This window comes from Nomascus leucogenys, chromosome 8 (genome assembly GCF_006542625.1).
Source record: "Nomascus leucogenys isolate Asia chromosome 8, Asia_NLE_v1, whole genome shotgun sequence".
Taxonomy (NCBI): domain Eukaryota; kingdom Metazoa; phylum Chordata; class Mammalia; order Primates; family Hylobatidae; genus Nomascus; species Nomascus leucogenys.
In genome coordinates, this window is record NC_044388.1 from 21,013,675 (window position 1) to 21,032,071 (window position 18,397).

General features: G+C 37.8%; 1 protein-coding gene across 9 annotated transcripts in view; it reads right to left on the reverse strand.

Moving 5' to 3' along the window:
• ANKRD28 (ankyrin repeat domain 28) overlaps window positions 1-18,397 on the reverse strand; it is a 194,319-nt gene that overhangs the window by 21,416 nt on the left and 154,506 nt on the right. For all 9 annotated transcript variants that reach the window (XR_004031290.1, XM_030816861.1, XM_012508548.2 and 6 more), the window contains 4 exons: window positions 7,778-7,889; window positions 6,824-6,850; window positions 6,373-6,447; window positions 1,634-1,835 (listed from right to left, as the gene is read on the reverse strand). Coding sequence is in view for 8 of the 9 variants with exons in the window: in XM_030816861.1 (XP_030672721.1) it covers window positions 1,634-1,835; window positions 6,373-6,447; window positions 6,824-6,850; window positions 7,778-7,889 (416 nt within the window). In the remaining variant the exon portion in view is untranslated. The remainder of the gene's footprint in view (window positions 1-1,633; window positions 1,836-6,372; window positions 6,448-6,823; window positions 6,851-7,777; window positions 7,890-18,397) is intronic.

Sequence of the window (18,397 nt, forward strand, 5' to 3'; positions counted from 1 at the left end):
GGAATACAGGCATGCGCCACCAAGTTTGGCTTTGCAAAATGATATATAACTTCACTCTTTTTCAGAATAAGATAACAGCAAGTAATGCATTTTAACCTCTTGTTCAAACCATATAGTAGTGTATATATGTTTATTAGAGGTTCTAATCTATTATTAAATTATTTTTCTCAGCCCCGCTTGAACATCTGATAGCTTTGAAGGGTGGCTCTGGGAGTAACAGTGGGTGTTATCAATGAGTCTTCTAAAATGTAAGCTTCCCAAAGGACTAGAAAAAAAATCCAAGACGTATATTCAAATGTGTTCTTAAGGATCACTCTATAAAAATAGAGTTGTGAATCTGCATTTGCCAGTGATACGCAGTGGGTAGCAAGTCTTTTAATTGACTTGGTTATAGACCTTTGTATTTTAACGTATCTGCTACATCATAATATCACAATATGGGATAGTTCTTGCATAAAGTGCTCTGTAAAGCCTGTCTGCATAAATGTTTAATGCAGTACACTGGTAAAATAAGTCAAAATGTGTATCACTTGTTAAATGAAAGATTATACCAATCAAAAATAACTTCTACCAGAAAGAAATAAATACTGCATTGTTTTGTTGATAAAGTGTTTCAGAAGTTAGATTATTACATAAACCCAACTTCTAAGGCAGATAATGTTTTAGGTGATGATAGTCTTGTTGTTGGTATTCCCTGAGAATACAATCATTTTACCACTTAAAGTCAAAAATTTCCCTAGACAGTCGTAGCTCCTGGTAATCTCCTTGGGTCTGGAAACTTTTGAAGAGCCAAGCTGACATTTTTCAGCTCTTTGGGCCACTGGGTTTTATAGGGAGAAGTCCAGAGATAAGTCCAGGCTGTAGCACAGCCTTCAAAACAACACAGGCGCCTCTCTGATCCTGCCCTACCTAAGCTTTGACGGTAGTGGGGCTTCTGTCTGGAGAAATGCCCTCAAAGGGTAACCAGTAGGTGTGACATAGAATTGGCCAATGTTACCATCTGCAGCCATCATCAAAAGATGAATCCACTGCCACTGCCCTGAGGGGCCCCTAAAATTGCAGAAGGTATCAGCAAGAAGGCTGCCAAGGTTGTTTTTCAAGAGAGGCCACAGGAGGAAGGGAGCTACTTGGAGGCACTTAAATCTTTTGTGCAGAACAGCTTCTTTTCATGAGAGCAGGACAGTTTTAATGACTTCTTAAACACTTGTGTGGGACAGGCTTGAGCATGAGGGAGGTTTTAAGCCAGGCACAAAGTTATTTTCAAATACTAGTTAATAAATCTACTTTTATTTCCCTTTTCACACAGAAGCTGGTAGTCTAGGACCTACATGTAAACAACTTTAGATGAATATTTTTTGTGCTTGGTTTACTTGGGTTGGTATAATACACTATATTTAAGTTCCCTGAACACTGTGGATATTCCTAATGTTTATGAGTGATGGAGGCTTTGTAAATTCATTTGTGTGAATAAAGTTATTTGGTGGGGTCAAATAATCCATATATGATTTGAAAAAAAAAAAAAAAAAAAAGTCAAAATTTTAAAGACAATTAACCAGAAATATTATATACCAGAAATTGAAAAAGAGTATTGGATAGGAAGTTATAAATAAATCAAGCATAATATCCGGCTTACCTGCTGCATGTATAGGTGTCCTCTTCAAAATGTAATCTTTTACTAAGATTGAGGCTCCCTGATTAATGAGTACATCCACACATTCAACATGGCCCTTAAATGCTGCAAGATCTAGGGGTGTTCTTCCACTACTATTTCTGACATCAAGATCTAACAAAGACTGTACCAACACTTCCAGTGCTTGATGGTGACCATGATAGGCCTAGAAATAAATAAAAATATAAATTTAAAACATACATATTTAGACTGACTTCCTAAATACTTCAAAAAATGTAAATAAGCAAACTTGTCTTCATATTATTATCCTATTTGAGATAATCCAAACTTCTACATTGAAAATTCAGGAAGTTAACTACAGATCTTTCTAATAATCAACATAGTAGCCTACTGTGTTAGGGAATAGGCATTCTAAAAATAATAAAATTTCAAATGACAGGTGATCTTTTCATGAGTATACAATGCTTGGTTCACGGCAGACATTCAATGGATGTGTGACAGGGATTCATTTAAAGTCTTGATTTCAAGTCTGATTCTAAAAAGCCTGTGTTTTTTTTGTTTTGTTTTGAGACAGGGTCTTGCTCTGTTGCCCCAGCTGGAGTGCAGTGGCGTGATCATAGCTCACTGCAGCCTTGACCTTCTGGGCTTAAGTGATCCTCCCACCTCAGCCTCCTGAGTAGCAGGGACCAGAGGGACACGTCACCATGCCCAGCTAATTTTTCTTTTAATTTTTGTAGTGATGAGGGTCTCGCTATGCTATCCAGGCTGGTCTCAAAATTCCTGGCCTCAAATAATCCTCCTACCTTGGTTTCTCAAAGTGCTAGGATTACAGGCATGAGCCACTTCGCCCAGCCAAGCCTGTGTTCTTAATCACAGTTCAGTGCTCCACATCAACTACAAAGACAGCTAGCAACTTGAGTCAGTGCTTGAATATTCTGATTTCTCAAATTAAACTGACTATACCCACCCCATAATGTGCCACAGCTAAAAAAGAAGTAATTCTTTTAGCAAAGAAATACGTAACAGCCCTGCTTGAATATCACCACATACCAGGCACTGTCCTAGCTGTACAAAAGTAAGACTGAAGATTTGTCAGACTGAGGTTGTCTTTTTTTTTTTTTTTTTTTTTTTGAGACGGAGTCTCACTCTGTCACCAGGCTGGAGTGCAGTGGCACAATCTCAGCTCACTGCAACCACCGCCTCCGTGGGTTCAAGCGATTCTCCTGTCTCAGTCTCCCGAGTAGCTGGGATTACAGGCGCACATCACCATGCCCCAGCTAATTTTTGTATTTTTAGTAGAGACGGGGTTTCACCACGTTGGCCAGGATGCTCTCGATCTCTTGACCTTGTGATCCGCCCGCCTCGGCCTCCCAAAGTGCTGGGATTACAGGCGTGAGCCACTGTGCCCAGCCCCAAGTTGCCTTCTTTATACGGTCTAATAAAAGGGCTTTCCAGAAAAGTCTTTTCAAAATCCAACATGGCAACAGAACATGTATTATTTACACTGGATTAAATGCTGAGCAGGACATAAAGAAAGAAATAAACTCCAAAGGACTATAATGCCATTTCTTGTAGAAAATGTCAGAAAGTAGCAACAAGAGATAAACTTGCTCTGGGCCTCACTGATCTCTTTATAATGAATCTGTGTAGAAACTTGACTACTTAAGCTTGACTATCTCAAAGATTAAAGTGACTGTAGGTCACGGAACTCTACTGTTTTAGGATTACATCTAACTTTGTTCCTCAATACCAGGTCAATGAAAATTATGCTACTGAAAGAATGAACTCTGAGGAACCATACATTATATATAGAAGACAATATAAAAAGAAGAGTTTAGCCAGTTGCGGTGGCTCACACCTATAATCCCAGCACTTTGAGGAGGCTGAGGTGGAAGGATCATTTGAACAGGAGTTTGGGACCAGCCTGAGCAACATAGTGAGATCTCATCTCTGCCCAAAGTAAATAAATAAACAAACAAACAAACAAATAAATAAGCTGGACCTGGTGGCACGTGCCTGTGGTCCCAGCTATGCAGGAGGCTGAGGTGGAAGGATCACTTGAGTCTAGGAGGTACAGGCTGCAGTGAGCTGGGATTGCACCACTGCACCCCAGCCTGGGTGACAGAATGAGATTGTATCTCTAAATAAATAAAAAAAAAATAATAAATGAGGTTGGGCATGGTCACTCACACCTATAATCTCAGCACTTTGGCAGGCCAACACAGGAGGATTACTTGGAGTTTGAGACTAGCCTGGACAACAGTGAGACCTTGTCTCTACAAAAAAATAAAGAATTAGTTGGGAATGGTGGTGTGCACCTATAGTCCTAGCTACTCAGAAGGCTGAGGGAGGGAGGCTCACTTGAGCTCAGGAGTTCAAGACTGCAGTGAGCCGTGATTGTGCCACTACACTCCAGCCTGGATGACAGAGTGAGACACTGTCTGAAAAACAATAGCAAAAATAAATAAAAAATAAAAATGAAAAGACAAGAGAATAATAAATGGGAGCCATGATGATTTGCCACAGGGCTTTTCCCCCCATGATATCCTTGTATGGGAATGAGAAGAAGCCCAAATGTCCAGTATGAACAAAATCAGGAATCAAGGCCAGTTTCCTTAAGCCTCAGATCAATATGTTTTCACTGTACGAAGTTGTCCCGAATGGGAGAGTTTCGAGTAAGAAATTAAAGTAACTTCTGAAAACCTCCTAGAGATAGATATGAAATGCAAAAGTGGTGGTATAATCATATTTCATTGAGCCTAATTACTAAATTATTTCAATTTTTAGTTTAAAAACACTATTTAGTATACCTATGGCATAGCAGCACTTATTCATAATAGCCAAGAGATGGAAGTAACCCAGCATCTACTGTCAGATGAATGGATAAAGAAAAATGTGCTATATACATAACAATAGATTATTCAGCTTAAAAATAAGGAAATTCAGCCACATGCTACAACATGGATGAAACCTGCTAGATGAAATAAGCCAGTTACACAACACACAAAAATACTGTTATGATTCCACTTAAATGAGGTATCTAGGTTAGTCAAATTCATAGGAACAGAAGGTAGGCTAGTATTACCAGGGACTGGGGAAAGGAGAAATAGGGAGATGTTTAATGGGTACAGAGTTTTAGTTTTAATCTTTACAAGATAAAAAGGTTCTGGAAATTGGTTGTATAGTAATGTAAATATAACATTGCTGAACTGTACAATTAGAAATGGTTAAGAAGGTACGTTTTATGTTTTCTTTTTTCTACCATTACCACCATATACACATACAAAATCTCTGACAAAAAAATAGTAATGGGGGGGGAGAGAGAGAGAAAGAGAGAGACAGAGACCGACCCACTAATCAATGTATAGCACATTGTTAACTTGCAAGCACAAAAAGAGAAACTTGCCAAATTGAAGGGTGGGGAGAATACAAACGAGAAATTTCTAATGAAACAACATCATTAAACTGATAACTAAGTCCTAAAGACTGCAGGGCTTTTGGGAGTCTTTAATATGCTACTAGTTGAATCTCCGCAAGGGGGAAATAGTCTGGCACCTAGAAAGTGCTCAAGAAATGACAGTGAAATTATTATAATGAGAATGATGCTGCTGCTGCTGCTGCTAATGCTGCTCCATCTTCATTTCTTTTCATCAATAGTAAAATGGCTATTTCTTCCATGCTGGCTTTGCCTTTTCAGACTTACTTACTATCCATGTCTGGAAGAGGTGATGGTGTTTCCAAGGACTCAAAGGGCAAAGAAATAGAAAGCTTCAAGAATGCTTTCTTAGTTATTTAGAACATGATAGGAAGTATCAGTGGGGAGAAATAGCAGAAAATTTAATGTATATATGTCAGTGTTAAAATACACGCAAGGAGAATATTAAGATAAAAAATAATAGTACATATGAAAAGAAACAATCAAATGAATAACTGAACTTGTAGTGTTCCACATTAAATTAAGGATACATCCTTATAAGCATTTTACTAAAAATCAGGGATCTCACAAACACCTGGTGACAGTACCCAGGTCTCCTGATTCTCAAAGTACCCCCTTCCCTACAACTCTAACATGCTTTGTCTCAAAAATAAATTCTTTCAGTACAGAAAGCTAGATTAGGATCTACTTGAAATTTAAGGTAATAAATTCTCATTTGACTTAAAAAATTGTCACATTCTTCCCTAACCTTCTCCATTTAGTGACTGACACTGAAAAAAAATTTAGAGGAATCTTAAAGTGGAAAGGACATAACAGACAATGCAGCCAAATCCTATAGTGTGAGCAACGGAAGGACTAGGGAACACACAACCAGTTAGCACCCCAAGATCACAAAGTAAGCAAAAAATTGTAGAAATACCACAGAATGTGTGTGTATACCATCTGCTTAGCCAACTTATAAGGCATTCCACTAGGGCAGCACATTTTAAAATTCACCATCACAGGCATATTCTCCATATTTTCTCCCTTTCTCTCCCCAGAAGGCCCTGGGGGAAGCCTAAGGATCATTGTCTGTCCTTTTTTTTTTTTTTCTAAAGCAAGAAACAGAAAAAACAAAAACAAAAACCCAGCACATTAAATAATTCTCTGAATTAAAGAAAGTTCTCAAAGTTTTAATTCCATGATAACTATTACATGGATAACTATTACCAAAAGTTTATGGTACTAGCTTGAGTCAACACAAATAGGTATTAGATATTTTCAGTAAACCAGCAGCTATCAAGTTGGCTATGAAGGCAGTACTCACAGCCAAGTGTAAAGGGCTTATTGTTGCTCTATTATCTGAATCACTCAGCATGTCTGTTCCTGAGGTTTCCATTAACTGAAAAAGAAGAGGCATTTTAAATGTCAGAAGGACATACTACAGCAATTATTTTCTCCCACCCTCCCAGTTCAAATCCACTTTAGACTATTATTTGGCAACTCAGCAAACTTATAAAACATGATTATTATGAAAGTATACTAAGGACCACAGACTAAGAGCTTTGAAGACAGGCTGTAAGAGTTTGGGGGAAATGCTACTTAATTGCCACCAAGTAAACATCTTCCTTCCCTCTGTACACGTGATTTCTGTCACCGTCTTTGTGCCTAATATGTAAAAACACTTTCAGCTCTAATGACAGCAAATAGATAAACAATAATTGGTAGGAGGGAATTGACCAATACTAATTGGTGGGAGGGAATTGACTAATACTTACAACATCTAGAGGAGTTTCGCTTGCAATCTGAAATAAAAGTCAAAACAAAAATATTTAGCTTGGGAAGTATTCATCTATATTAAGTCTCAACTTACACAGGGCTTTGCTAACTTTTACCCTAAACCTGTGCTTCCGTTGGCTCCAAAAAATTAGGTGTTTTGAATAAACAATTTAATATCACAATAGATGTCAAATCTACATACATAGGTCTAAAATTTTGGTGTGAAGATCCGTAACATAGGAAAATAGTTATTTTTGTAGCAGGGCTCTAAGTGCTATATTAAATTGTCAACCTCCCTTTTCTTCTTTTATATCTACTCTCGTTGAATTTTATTTCCCCTGGAAGGGAAGCAAAGTTTAATGTAATTTATAAGGTTAAGTCTAAATAAGAGCATCTTTAACCTAAAATATCTGTTACACACATGAATATCTTTTCCTTGACTTTCCTTCTGGTTTGGTAAATTTGGGTGAATGGTGGTATTCTATTCCAGAATCAGACCACAGTAGAAATAAAAACTTCCTTTGCAGAAGTGGAGCCTCCCTTGTTAGGAGGGGTTGTGAAATAAATGTGCCTTTTGGAATTCCCTAAATATATGGGGGAGATATTCCTTTCACAGGGACTTTAATTTCTCACAAAAGACACAGTTACAGTTTTTTAGAAACTTATGAGGAATATTTATTTAAAGGGGCAGGAGAAGTAAATACTGTAGACATGAACATGGAACATGGGGTAATCAGTAGCCCTCTTCAGAGATCTAATTTTCTCCTTTTTTAAAAGGAAAAGAGAATGAGATGTCTCTTACTAAAGCAAGTATGAATTTAAGAGGTATATAAATTCTGAAAATGTTAAAAAACAAAATGGAATTTGTTCTTTGATCCATTTATTCTCATTTTTGTTACATTATTAGACTATAAACTCACATTAGGTCTTTCACAAGAATTCAGGAATCTTACCAGCTGAAGACATAGACGGTGACCATAAGCAGCGGAATAATGAACTGCATTGTATCCTTGCTTATCACGGATCCCTGGATTTGCATCGTTTCTTAATAAGTATTCCAGGCACCTATATATAACAACAACAACATACTGAAAATCCTAAATCCTGCATATTAACCAATGATAAAAAGAGACTGAAATAAAAAACTGACAATTTTTCTTATACTTGAGTAATATAAAAATCATAAATGTATTACACTATAAAAATCTGTCATTTAAATGACATTGACTAAAGTATCATAAAAATGCAAATGAAACATTCATGAGAATCTTCTTGATTCAAAGTGGATACCTCAAAAGTCTGTCAGACAGCTTTTTTTTTTTTATATGTGAAGGCTCTCTTTTACACAGTCTCTATCTATACCACCACCTATTCTACTAAACAATGTTGGATAGGATTAAACATAGAATGAGTAAATTTTTCATCATGAAGCTCAAGGAAGGATGTTAAACAAAAGAACACAAAACCCCACGAAACCAACGTCAGAACTCAATGAATCTGAATTAGAGGACTAAGAAGAGGTACATAAACAGAGTAAAGTGGTAAGAAGGTATCCATAAGAGATATTTCATTTCTGTGATATTAAAATATGAGGAAAATAATTTTAAAAAACACTATATGTAAAACCACTATGGAAAACTGTATGGAGATTCCTTAAGGAACGAAAAGTAACACTACCATTTGATCCAGCAATCCCATTACTGAGTATCTACCCAGAGGAAAAGAAGTCATTATTTGAAAAAGGCACTTGCACATGCATGTTTATAGCAGTACAATTCACAATTGCAAAAATATGAAACAAGTCTATTTAGGCTATCAACCAACGAGTGTGTAAAGAAAATGTGGTATACATACACCATGGAATACTATTCAGACATAGAAAGGAACAAAATAATAGCATTCGCAGCAACCTGGAGTTGGAGATCATTATTCTAAGTGAAGTAATTCAGGGATGGAAAATGAATATTGTATGTTCTCACTCGTAAGTGGGAGCTATGAGGAGACGCAAAGGCACAAAAATGATAGAATGGACTTTGGGGACTCGGGGAAGTTCCCAAATTGTACCCAATATGTAGTCTTTTATCCATCATATTTTACTCCATGTGAGGGATAAAAGACTACACATTGGATACAGTGTACATTGCTCAGGTGACCGGTGCACCAAAATCTCAGAAATCATCAATAAAGAACTTATCTATGTAATCAAAAACCACCTGCTCCCCAATAACTATTGAAATAAAATAAAAATAAATTTAATCGTGTTTTTTTTTGGCATTGGTTCTGTTTATGTGATGGACTACGTTTATTGATTTGCGTATGTTGAACCAGCCTTGCATGCCAGGGATGAAGCCGAGTTGATCGTGGTGGGTAGGCTTTTTGATATGCTGCTGGATTCAGTTTGCCAGTATTTTATTGAGGATTTTCGCATCAATGTTCATCAGGGATACTGGCCTAAAATTCTCAAGGCTTTGGTATCAGGATGATGTTGGCCTCATAAAATGACTTAGGGAGGATTCCCTCTTTTTCTATTGTTTGGAATAGTTTCAGAAGGAATGGTACCAGCTCCTCTTTGTACCTCTGGTAGAATTCGGCTGTGAATCCATCTGGTCCTGGACTTTTGTTTGGTAGGCTATTCATTATTGCCTCAATTTCAGAACCTCTCTATTCAGAGATTCAACTTCTTCCTGGTTTAGTCTTGGGAGGGTGTATATGTCCAGGAATTTATTCCTTTCTTCTAGATTTTCTAGTTTATTTGCGTAGAGGTGTTTATAGTATTCTCTGATTGTAGTTTGTATTTCTGTGAGATCGGTGGTGATATTCCCTTTATGTGTCTATTTGATTCTTCTCTCTTTTCTTCTTCATTAGTATTGCTAGCGGTCTGTCTGATTATCTCAATAGATGCAGAAAAGGCCTTCGACAAAATTCAACAGCACTTCATGCTAAAAATTCTCAATAAACTAGGTATTGATGGAATGTATCTCAAAATATAAGAGCTAGTTATGACAAACCCACAGCCAATATCATACTCAATGGGCAAAAACTAGAAGCATTCCCTTTGAAAATTGGCATAAGACAAGGATGCCCTCTTTTACCACTCCTATTCAACATAGTGTTGGAAGTTCTGGACAGGGAAATCAGGCAAGAGAAAGAAAGAAAGGGTATTCAGTTAGGAAAAGAGGAAGTCAAATTGTCTCTGTTTGCAGATGACGTGAATGTATATTTAGAAAACCCCATTGTCTCAGCCCAAAATCTCCTTAAGCTGATAAGCAACTTCAGCAAAGTCTCAGGATACAAAATCAATGTGCAAAAATCACAACCATTCTTATACACCAATAACAGACAAACAGCCAAATCATGAGTGAACTCCAATTCACAATTGCTACAAAGAGAATAAAATACCTAGGAATCCAACTTACAAGGGATGTGAAGGACCTCTTCAGGCGGAACTACAAACCACTGCTCAATGAAATAAAAGAGGACATAAACAAATGGAAGAGGCCGGGCGTGGTGGCTCACGCCTGTAATCCCAGCACTTTTGGAGGCCGAGGCGGGTGGAACACGAGGTCAGGAGATCGAGACCATCCTGGCTAACACAGTGAAACCCCATCTCTACTAAAAATACAAAAAATTAGCCGGGTGAGGTGGCGGGTGCCTGTAGTCCCAGCTACTCGGGAGGCTGAGACAGGAGAATGGCATGAACCCCGGGGGGGCGGAGCCTGCAGTGAGCCGAGAATGCGCCACTGCACTCCAGCCTGGGCGACAGCGAGACTCTGTCTCAAAAAAAAAAAAAAAAAAAAAAAAAAAAAAACAAAAAAAAACAAATGGAAGAACATTCCATGCTCACGGACAGGAAGAATCAATATTGTGAAAATGGCCATACTGCCCAAGGTAATTTATAGATTCAATGCTATCCCTATCAAGCTACCAATGACTTTCTTCACAGAATTGGAAAAAACTAAAGTTCATATGGAACCAAAAAAGAGCCCACATTGCCAAGACAATCCTAAGCCAAAAGAACAAAGCTGGAGGCATCACGCTACCTGACTTCAAGCTATACTACAAGGCTACAGTAACCAAAACAGCATGGTACTGGTACCAAAACAGATATATAGAACAATGGAACAGAACAGAGGCCTCAGAAATAACACCACACATCTACAACCATCTGATTTTTGACAAACCTGACAAAAATTAGCAATGGGGAAAGGATTCCTTATTTAATAAATGGTGCTGGGAAAACTGGCTAGCCATATGTAGAAAGCTGAAACTGGATCCCTTCCTTACACTATATACAAAAATTAACTCAAGATGGATTAAAGACTTAAATGTTAGACCTAAAACCATAAAAACCCTATTAGAAAACCTAGGGAATACCATTCAGGGCATAGGCATGGGCAAAGACTTCATGACTAAAACACCGAAAGCAATGGCAACAGAAGCCAAAATAGACAAATGGGATCTAATTAAACTAAAGAGCTTCTGCACAGCAAAATAAACTATTATCAGAGTGAAAAGGCAATCTATGGAATGGGAGAAAATTTTTGCAATCTACTCATCTGACAAAGGGCTAATATCCAGAACCTACAAAGAACTTAAATTCACATGAAAAAAACAACCCCATGAAAAAGTGGGCAAAGGATATGAACAGACACTTCTCAAAAGAAGACATTTACACAGCCAACAGACACATAAAAAAATGCTCATCATCACTGGTCATCAGAGAAATGCAAATCAAAACCACAACAAGACACTATCTCATGCCAGTTAGAATGGCCATCATTAAAAAGTCAGGAAACAACAGATGCTGGAAAGGATGTGGAGAAATAGGCATGCTTTTACACTGTCAGTGGGAGTGTAAATTAGTTCAACCATTGTGGAAGACAGTGCGGTGATTCCTCAAGGATCTAGAACTAGAAATACCATTTGACCCAGCCATCCCATTACTAGGTATATACCCAAAGGATTATAAATCATGCTGCTATAAAGACACATGCACATGTATGTTTACTGTGCCACTATTTGCAATAGCAAAGACTTGGAACCAACCCAAATGTCCATCAATGATGGACTGGATTAAGAAAATGTGGCACATATACACCATGGAATACCATACAGCCATAAAAAAAGGATGAGTTCAAGTCCTTTGCAGGGACACGGATGAAGCTGGAAACCATCATTCTCAGCAAACTATCACAAGATCAGAAAACCAAACACTGCATGTTCTCACTCATATGTGGGAGTTGAACAATGAGAACACATGGAGGGGAACGTCACACACACAACTCTCACTCTTAAGTGGAAGTTGAACAATGAGAACATGTGGACACAGGGAGGGCAACATCACACACTGGGGCATGTCGAGGGTGGGGGGCTCGGGGAAGGATAGCATTAGGAGAAATACCTAATGTAAATGATGAGTTGATGGGTGCAGCAAACCAACATGGCACATGTATACCTATGTAGCAAACCTGCACGTTGTGCACATGTACCCTAGAACTTAAAAGTATGATGACAAAAAAAAAATTAATTAAAAAACACTATATAAGGCCGGGCGCAGTAGCTCACGCCTGTAATCCCAGCACTTTGAGAGGCTGAGGCGGGCAGATCACGAGGTCAAGAGATCAAGACCATCCTGGCCAACATGGTGAAATCTTGTCTCTACCAAAAATACAAAAATTAGCTGGGCGTGGTGGTGGGCGCCTGTAGTCCCAGATACTCGGGAGGCTGAGCCAGGAGAATTGCTTGAACTCGGGAGGTGGAGGTTGCAGTGAACAGAGATTGTGCCACTGCACTCCAGCCTGGCGACAGACTGAGACTGGAAAAGAAACACAACAGTATATAGGCCATAATTTATAATTTTAATACATTTTATTACAGCAGAAAAAAAAAGCACTGAAATAGCACTGGTACCAGTCATCTTGGGCCATAAAGGTGAAATAGCCTCTGTTTATTCATTTGATACATGGAGAAGCTAGCTAAATAATCTAAAGTCTATTCATGTTCAAATTCCAAGTCTATAATTATTCAGTGATAATTTGGTTTGGTATTCAAATATGTCTACCCAAATATTAAACTACCTGGAGAAAAAATTCTTTAATCAAATACTCCTTGTTAAAAGTTTCCAAAATCACACTGAAGTCATATAAACACAAATGAAAAGAAATTCTAAAGCAATGTAACTGATCTTTCAGTAACTCTAGCTCACAAATATATGACAGCCATTATTTCAATGCTAACACATTTCTTTAAATGCTGAATTTCTTAAAATGCTTTAGATCTCTTAGAAATTACTTTCAGAATCTTCATTGTAATATCTTCAATGGCAGCAAATATTCATCCTTAAATGTGCAATTTTGGTATTTATGCACAGCTAAAATTCTTTGGAGTCAAGCATAATAAAAAAAGAAGATTAAGCTGGGTGCAGTGGCTCATGCCTGTAATCCCAGCACTTTGGGAAGCGGAGGCAGGAGGATCATCTGAGGTCGGGAGTTTGAGACCTGCCTGACCAACATGGAGAAACCCCATCTATACTAAAAATACAAAATTAGCCAGGCATGGTGGCGCACGCTTGTAATCCCAGCTACTTGGGAGGCTGAGGCAGGAGAATCACTTGAACCCGGGAGGCAGAGATTGCACCATTGCACTCCAGCCTGGGCAACAAGATCGAAACTCCGTCTCAAAAAAAAAAAAAAAAAAAAGCTTAAAGTGGGTATCACTATGATAAAAAAAAAAAATTAAATAAAACTCACGTCTGGCTCTAAAGTAGTAAGACTGGTGTTTAGTTTTGTTTCACAAACTAGTTCTGAGGACATGTCAGGAAAAGGAAGTGTTTCAGTCAGTGTGTAAACTCTGTACACAGCCTTCCTTGGTGCCGAATTCAGAGGACAGTGCTCACTGGGATGTAGAAAAAGGCTGCAAGTCTGTAGGAACACTTTATAGGCAAAAACATTTTACCCAAGGGCATTTAAAAAAAAATCTTTAATCAAGTTCTCTAGATGTTAGTGATAAAACAGAAATGGTTCTTCCTTACTGAGACCTGAATACAAGACTTATTCTAATACAATTTCTTTTATTGGCATACCTTTCAGATTTTGCTAAACAATATAAATTTTCATAATTACTCTGGGTAAGCATTATCTCCAACAAATGAAAAAGATTACTGACACTAAGTTAAATGACTTTTCCCAAATCCTTTTGGCTAGAATACAGCAAACCAAGGACTAAACCACCTCAGGTCTTCTCTTTAGCCATTGTTCTATGTTCCCACAAAGCTTTGGAACAGTGGTTAATCAGTTACAGTGATAAGTTAACTAGGGTGCTTATAAAATACTGAATCACAAAATTGCTTGATCTTGAAAATGTGGACTTCATTGAAGGATGGGGGCAAGAGAGTCTGTCTACTCTTTTTTCTGTTTGTACATTAACACACATTCATTTTATAAAACTCAGACAATTAAGAAATGAAGATTCTCTATAATCTGTCCTCTGAAATAAAATATATACACAAAATCTGAAAAAATATTTAAGGCTAAACAATATTCTGTTACAATTTTTTCCTCAATGTTAGGCAAATTAAATGTCTTCATCCCCACTAACCACATAGGTTAAAATCGGAATGCATTTCAAACTATTTAAATTTCTCCTACTCTTACCCTATCACTCATGAACCCTACCATTTTGAGTTCTGATGCAAGTTCAGACTAATTCAAATTCATGTGTCCCATGGCTGGTCAGAGCCCTGGGTAAGGACCACTCAGCCAGGAAAACAGACGTGGTATTGTCACTCCAAGAGGCCCTCCCTCCTCTCTAATCTTCCCATCATAGCATACAACAGTTCTTACCACCCCCCACCACCCCACCCCTGGCCCAAAAAATCAGTTTTAAAAAATACAACTAACCTTTATAGGAAGATTAGGATATGTCAGAACTGTTCCAAACAATTCATATATACTAAACCATTTTAAACCCTACATAGTCGTGACAGAGTTTAGACTATTATCTCCATTTCACAGATGAAATAGGCACAGAGAGGTTAAGTAATTTGCTGAAGGTCCCACAGTAACAGGCAGAGCTAGTATCAAACACTGCTCTTACATATATATACACAATAAGCTTAACAAGGTTGTTGAATGTAAGTCACATACAAAAGGCAAATATATCTTCTATATACCAACACAAAAAAATTTAAAGATTTTGGTAATAAAAAATATCAGATACATAGGAATAAATCTCAGCATTATAAAACCTCTACACACAAAAAACTGCATGATCCCATTTTTATGAAGTTTGAAAACAGACAAAAATAAACTGCCGTAAGAAGTCAAAATGCAGCCCCATTTCCTAAGAGTGTTGCTATGGTCTAAATGTTTATGTCCCCCCACACCCATTCACATGGTGAAATTCCAACCTCAAGGTGATGTTATTAGGAGATGGGGCCTTTAGGGGGTGATTAGGTCAAGAGGGCAGAGCCCTCCCTCATGAATGGGATTAATGTCCTTATAAATAAGGCCCAAAAGAGCTCTCACTCCTTCTACCATGTGAGGATATGGCAAGAGTATGCCCTCAAAGAGGAAGTGGGCCTTCTCCAGACACTGAATCTGCCACTGCCTTGATATTCTTGACTTCTCAGCTTCCAGAACTGTGAGAAATAAAATTTCTGTTGTTTATAAGCCACCTAGCTTTTGGTATTTTGTTATACCAGTCCAAACAGACTAAGAGAATTGTTATTGCGAAGTTACGATGTTGCTGAAACAAATATCTAAAATGTAGAAGAGGTTTTGGAACTGAGTAATGGATAGAGGATGGAAGAGTTATGAGGTGTGGGCTAGAGATAACCACCCATAAGATATTTTTAAAAAGTATATATGATATAGAAAAGGCTTTATAACATATACCAGGACTTCAACTTTGATTAAGGCTGTGAGGGACATAAAATGATCTACATACACATACAGCAATATAACTGTTGATGGTGGTTATCTCAGGATAGCTGGTATGAGGGGAATTTCTTCCTTATTAGCAGGAAAAACAGCCCTCAACCTTTCCTTCTCTTATATACATACTACACACAGGTGTGGAGAAGACCCACATGACATCCTGTTCAAAGATAGCCCTATATGTCTCTGCAACAGGCAAATATAATTTTATTAATATTTCACATATTTAATATGTTTATTGTGATAGCAACCATATATTTGTTTGCTGGATTCTTACATGATGTAAAATAAAGACACTTCAGAGGACTTGCTGAATGACTACCAAGTACGCAGGCATCAGGACAACGGGGGTGACAAGCAGAATGACTAGAATGAGTCAGGGAAGATTTCATGTATTTTTCCAATTATTTACTCAAAGTGAGGACAAAGGGATATAAGGCAGAGCAGAATTATAATTACTGTATGTCGGTCCTAAACAGCAGAAAACCAATGTCAGATTGTTAAAAATTCTGAAGTATAAACAACAACTTTTCCTGGGGAGCTTTAAAGGTAGAAACTGTGATGCTGACGGGGGATTAAAAAAAACTATTTAAAAAACAAATAAGCAAATGCACATTACTGAACAATAGCAATTGGAAGCTCTGAGGAATTTGTCTCTTCTTTTAGAAAATGTTTCATTGTTGCTTTGGCAGAATGAATTATGCCTGATTCTCTTATTACTCAAGCTATTCCTGGGAATACAATTACAACTGGGTACAATTGTACCCAATTTAAGAAAAATATTTTTTACAATTTAAGAATAAATCCTTTAATGCCACTGTTTAAGCCTCCAAAACAATCACTTATTAAAAGGATGCCTCTGGTATCCCAGAATAATTACTGTGGCTTATATTTTCCACAAGGCTCCCATGGAACAAATCATTGAATCAATAAATGATGGCACTAGACAGGCTCTCTGGGATTTTGATACTTAATAAAGATAGGAAACAGAGGCTCCCATTAACAGTGCTAGATTATGCACAGTCTCATTTAGTTTTCCCAGCAACTCTAACAGGGAGGTTTCATTTTCCTTTTACAAACAAAGAATATTTTGGCTTAGCAATTACTTGCTCATGCTCACATGGGTACAGTATGGAAACTCCAAGATTTAAATTGGGTCTTTCTGATCCCAAGGCTCATGTTCTTTTCAGTACATCAGGCTGTTTAGTGTACATACTGAGGATTAAATATTTAAATAATAAAAGTCACTGCTTACTTGCTCTAAACAGTTTATATTCAGTGAGAAAACTAGTGATTTTAGTACTAGTACCCTTCTATAGGAAAAGTAGATTGGCTTACAATGAAACCACAAATCTCCAACACTATCAGTTGAATTATATGTTATTCCTTTGTGGTTTTGTGTGTGTGTGTGTGTGTGTGTGTGTGTGTGTGAATTAAGGTTTAGTGCATTTGTCTAAGGGCAGAAGGATCAAAGTGTAATCTTTTTTTGGGGGGAAGGAAGGTGGGAGACAATCTCTCAGTGGAATCTGGATCATACTGAGCTGTACCCAATAACCAGTCTGTGAAAGTAATGGTAAAGGACTACAGATGGTGATAACAGGTATAACTTATTTTAAGCAAATCTATAAATCAAACCATGAAATTATAAAACTGATAAATTAGGGATAAGCTACTTATCCCAGTTTACCAAAGTATTTTCTGACTTATAGTCTTTATCATAGATTTTATTTAAATAGTTGCTATCTAAAAACATACTTTATATTAGAATTTTAGGCTGGGCACAGTGGCTCACTCCTGTAATCCCAGCATTTTGGAAGGCCAAGGTGAGCGGATCACTTAGGTCAGGAGTTTGAGACCAGCCTGGCCAACATGGTGAATCTGTCTCTACTAAAACTACAATAATTAGCCAGGCATGGTGGCAGGCACCTGTAGTCCCAGCTACTCGGGAGGCTGAGGCAGGAGAATTGCTTGTGAACCTGGGAGGTGGAAGTTGCAGTGAGCTGAGACTGCAACACTGCACTCCACCCTGGGCGACAAAGCAAGATTCCATCTCAAAACAAAACAAAACAACAAACAACAAAAAACCCCACAAAAACAAACAAAAAAACCCCCTAGAATTCTTTTTGTGTGTGTGATTCTGAAATATATATATATATATATATTTTTTTTTTATCGTACTTTGTTCTAGGGTACATGTGCACAACATGCAGATTTGGTACATATGTATACATGTGCCATGTTGTTGTGCTGCACCCATTAACTCGTCATTTACATTAGGTATATCTCCTAATGCTATCCCTCCCTCTTACCCCCAACCCCATGACAGGCCCCGGTGTGTGATGTTCCCCTTCCTGTGTCCAAGTGTTCTTATTGTTCAATTCCCACCTATGAGTGAGAACATGTGGTGTTTGGTTTTTTGTTCTTGCGACAGTTTGCTCAGAATGATGCTTTCCAGCTTCATCCATGTCCCTACAAAGGACATAAACTCATCCTTTTTTATGGCTGCATAGTATTCCATGATGTATATGTGCCACATTTTCTTAATCCAGTCTATCATTGATGGACATTTGGGTTGGTTCCAAGTCTTTGCTATTGTGAATAGTGCCGCAATAAACATACGTGTGCATGTGTCTTTAA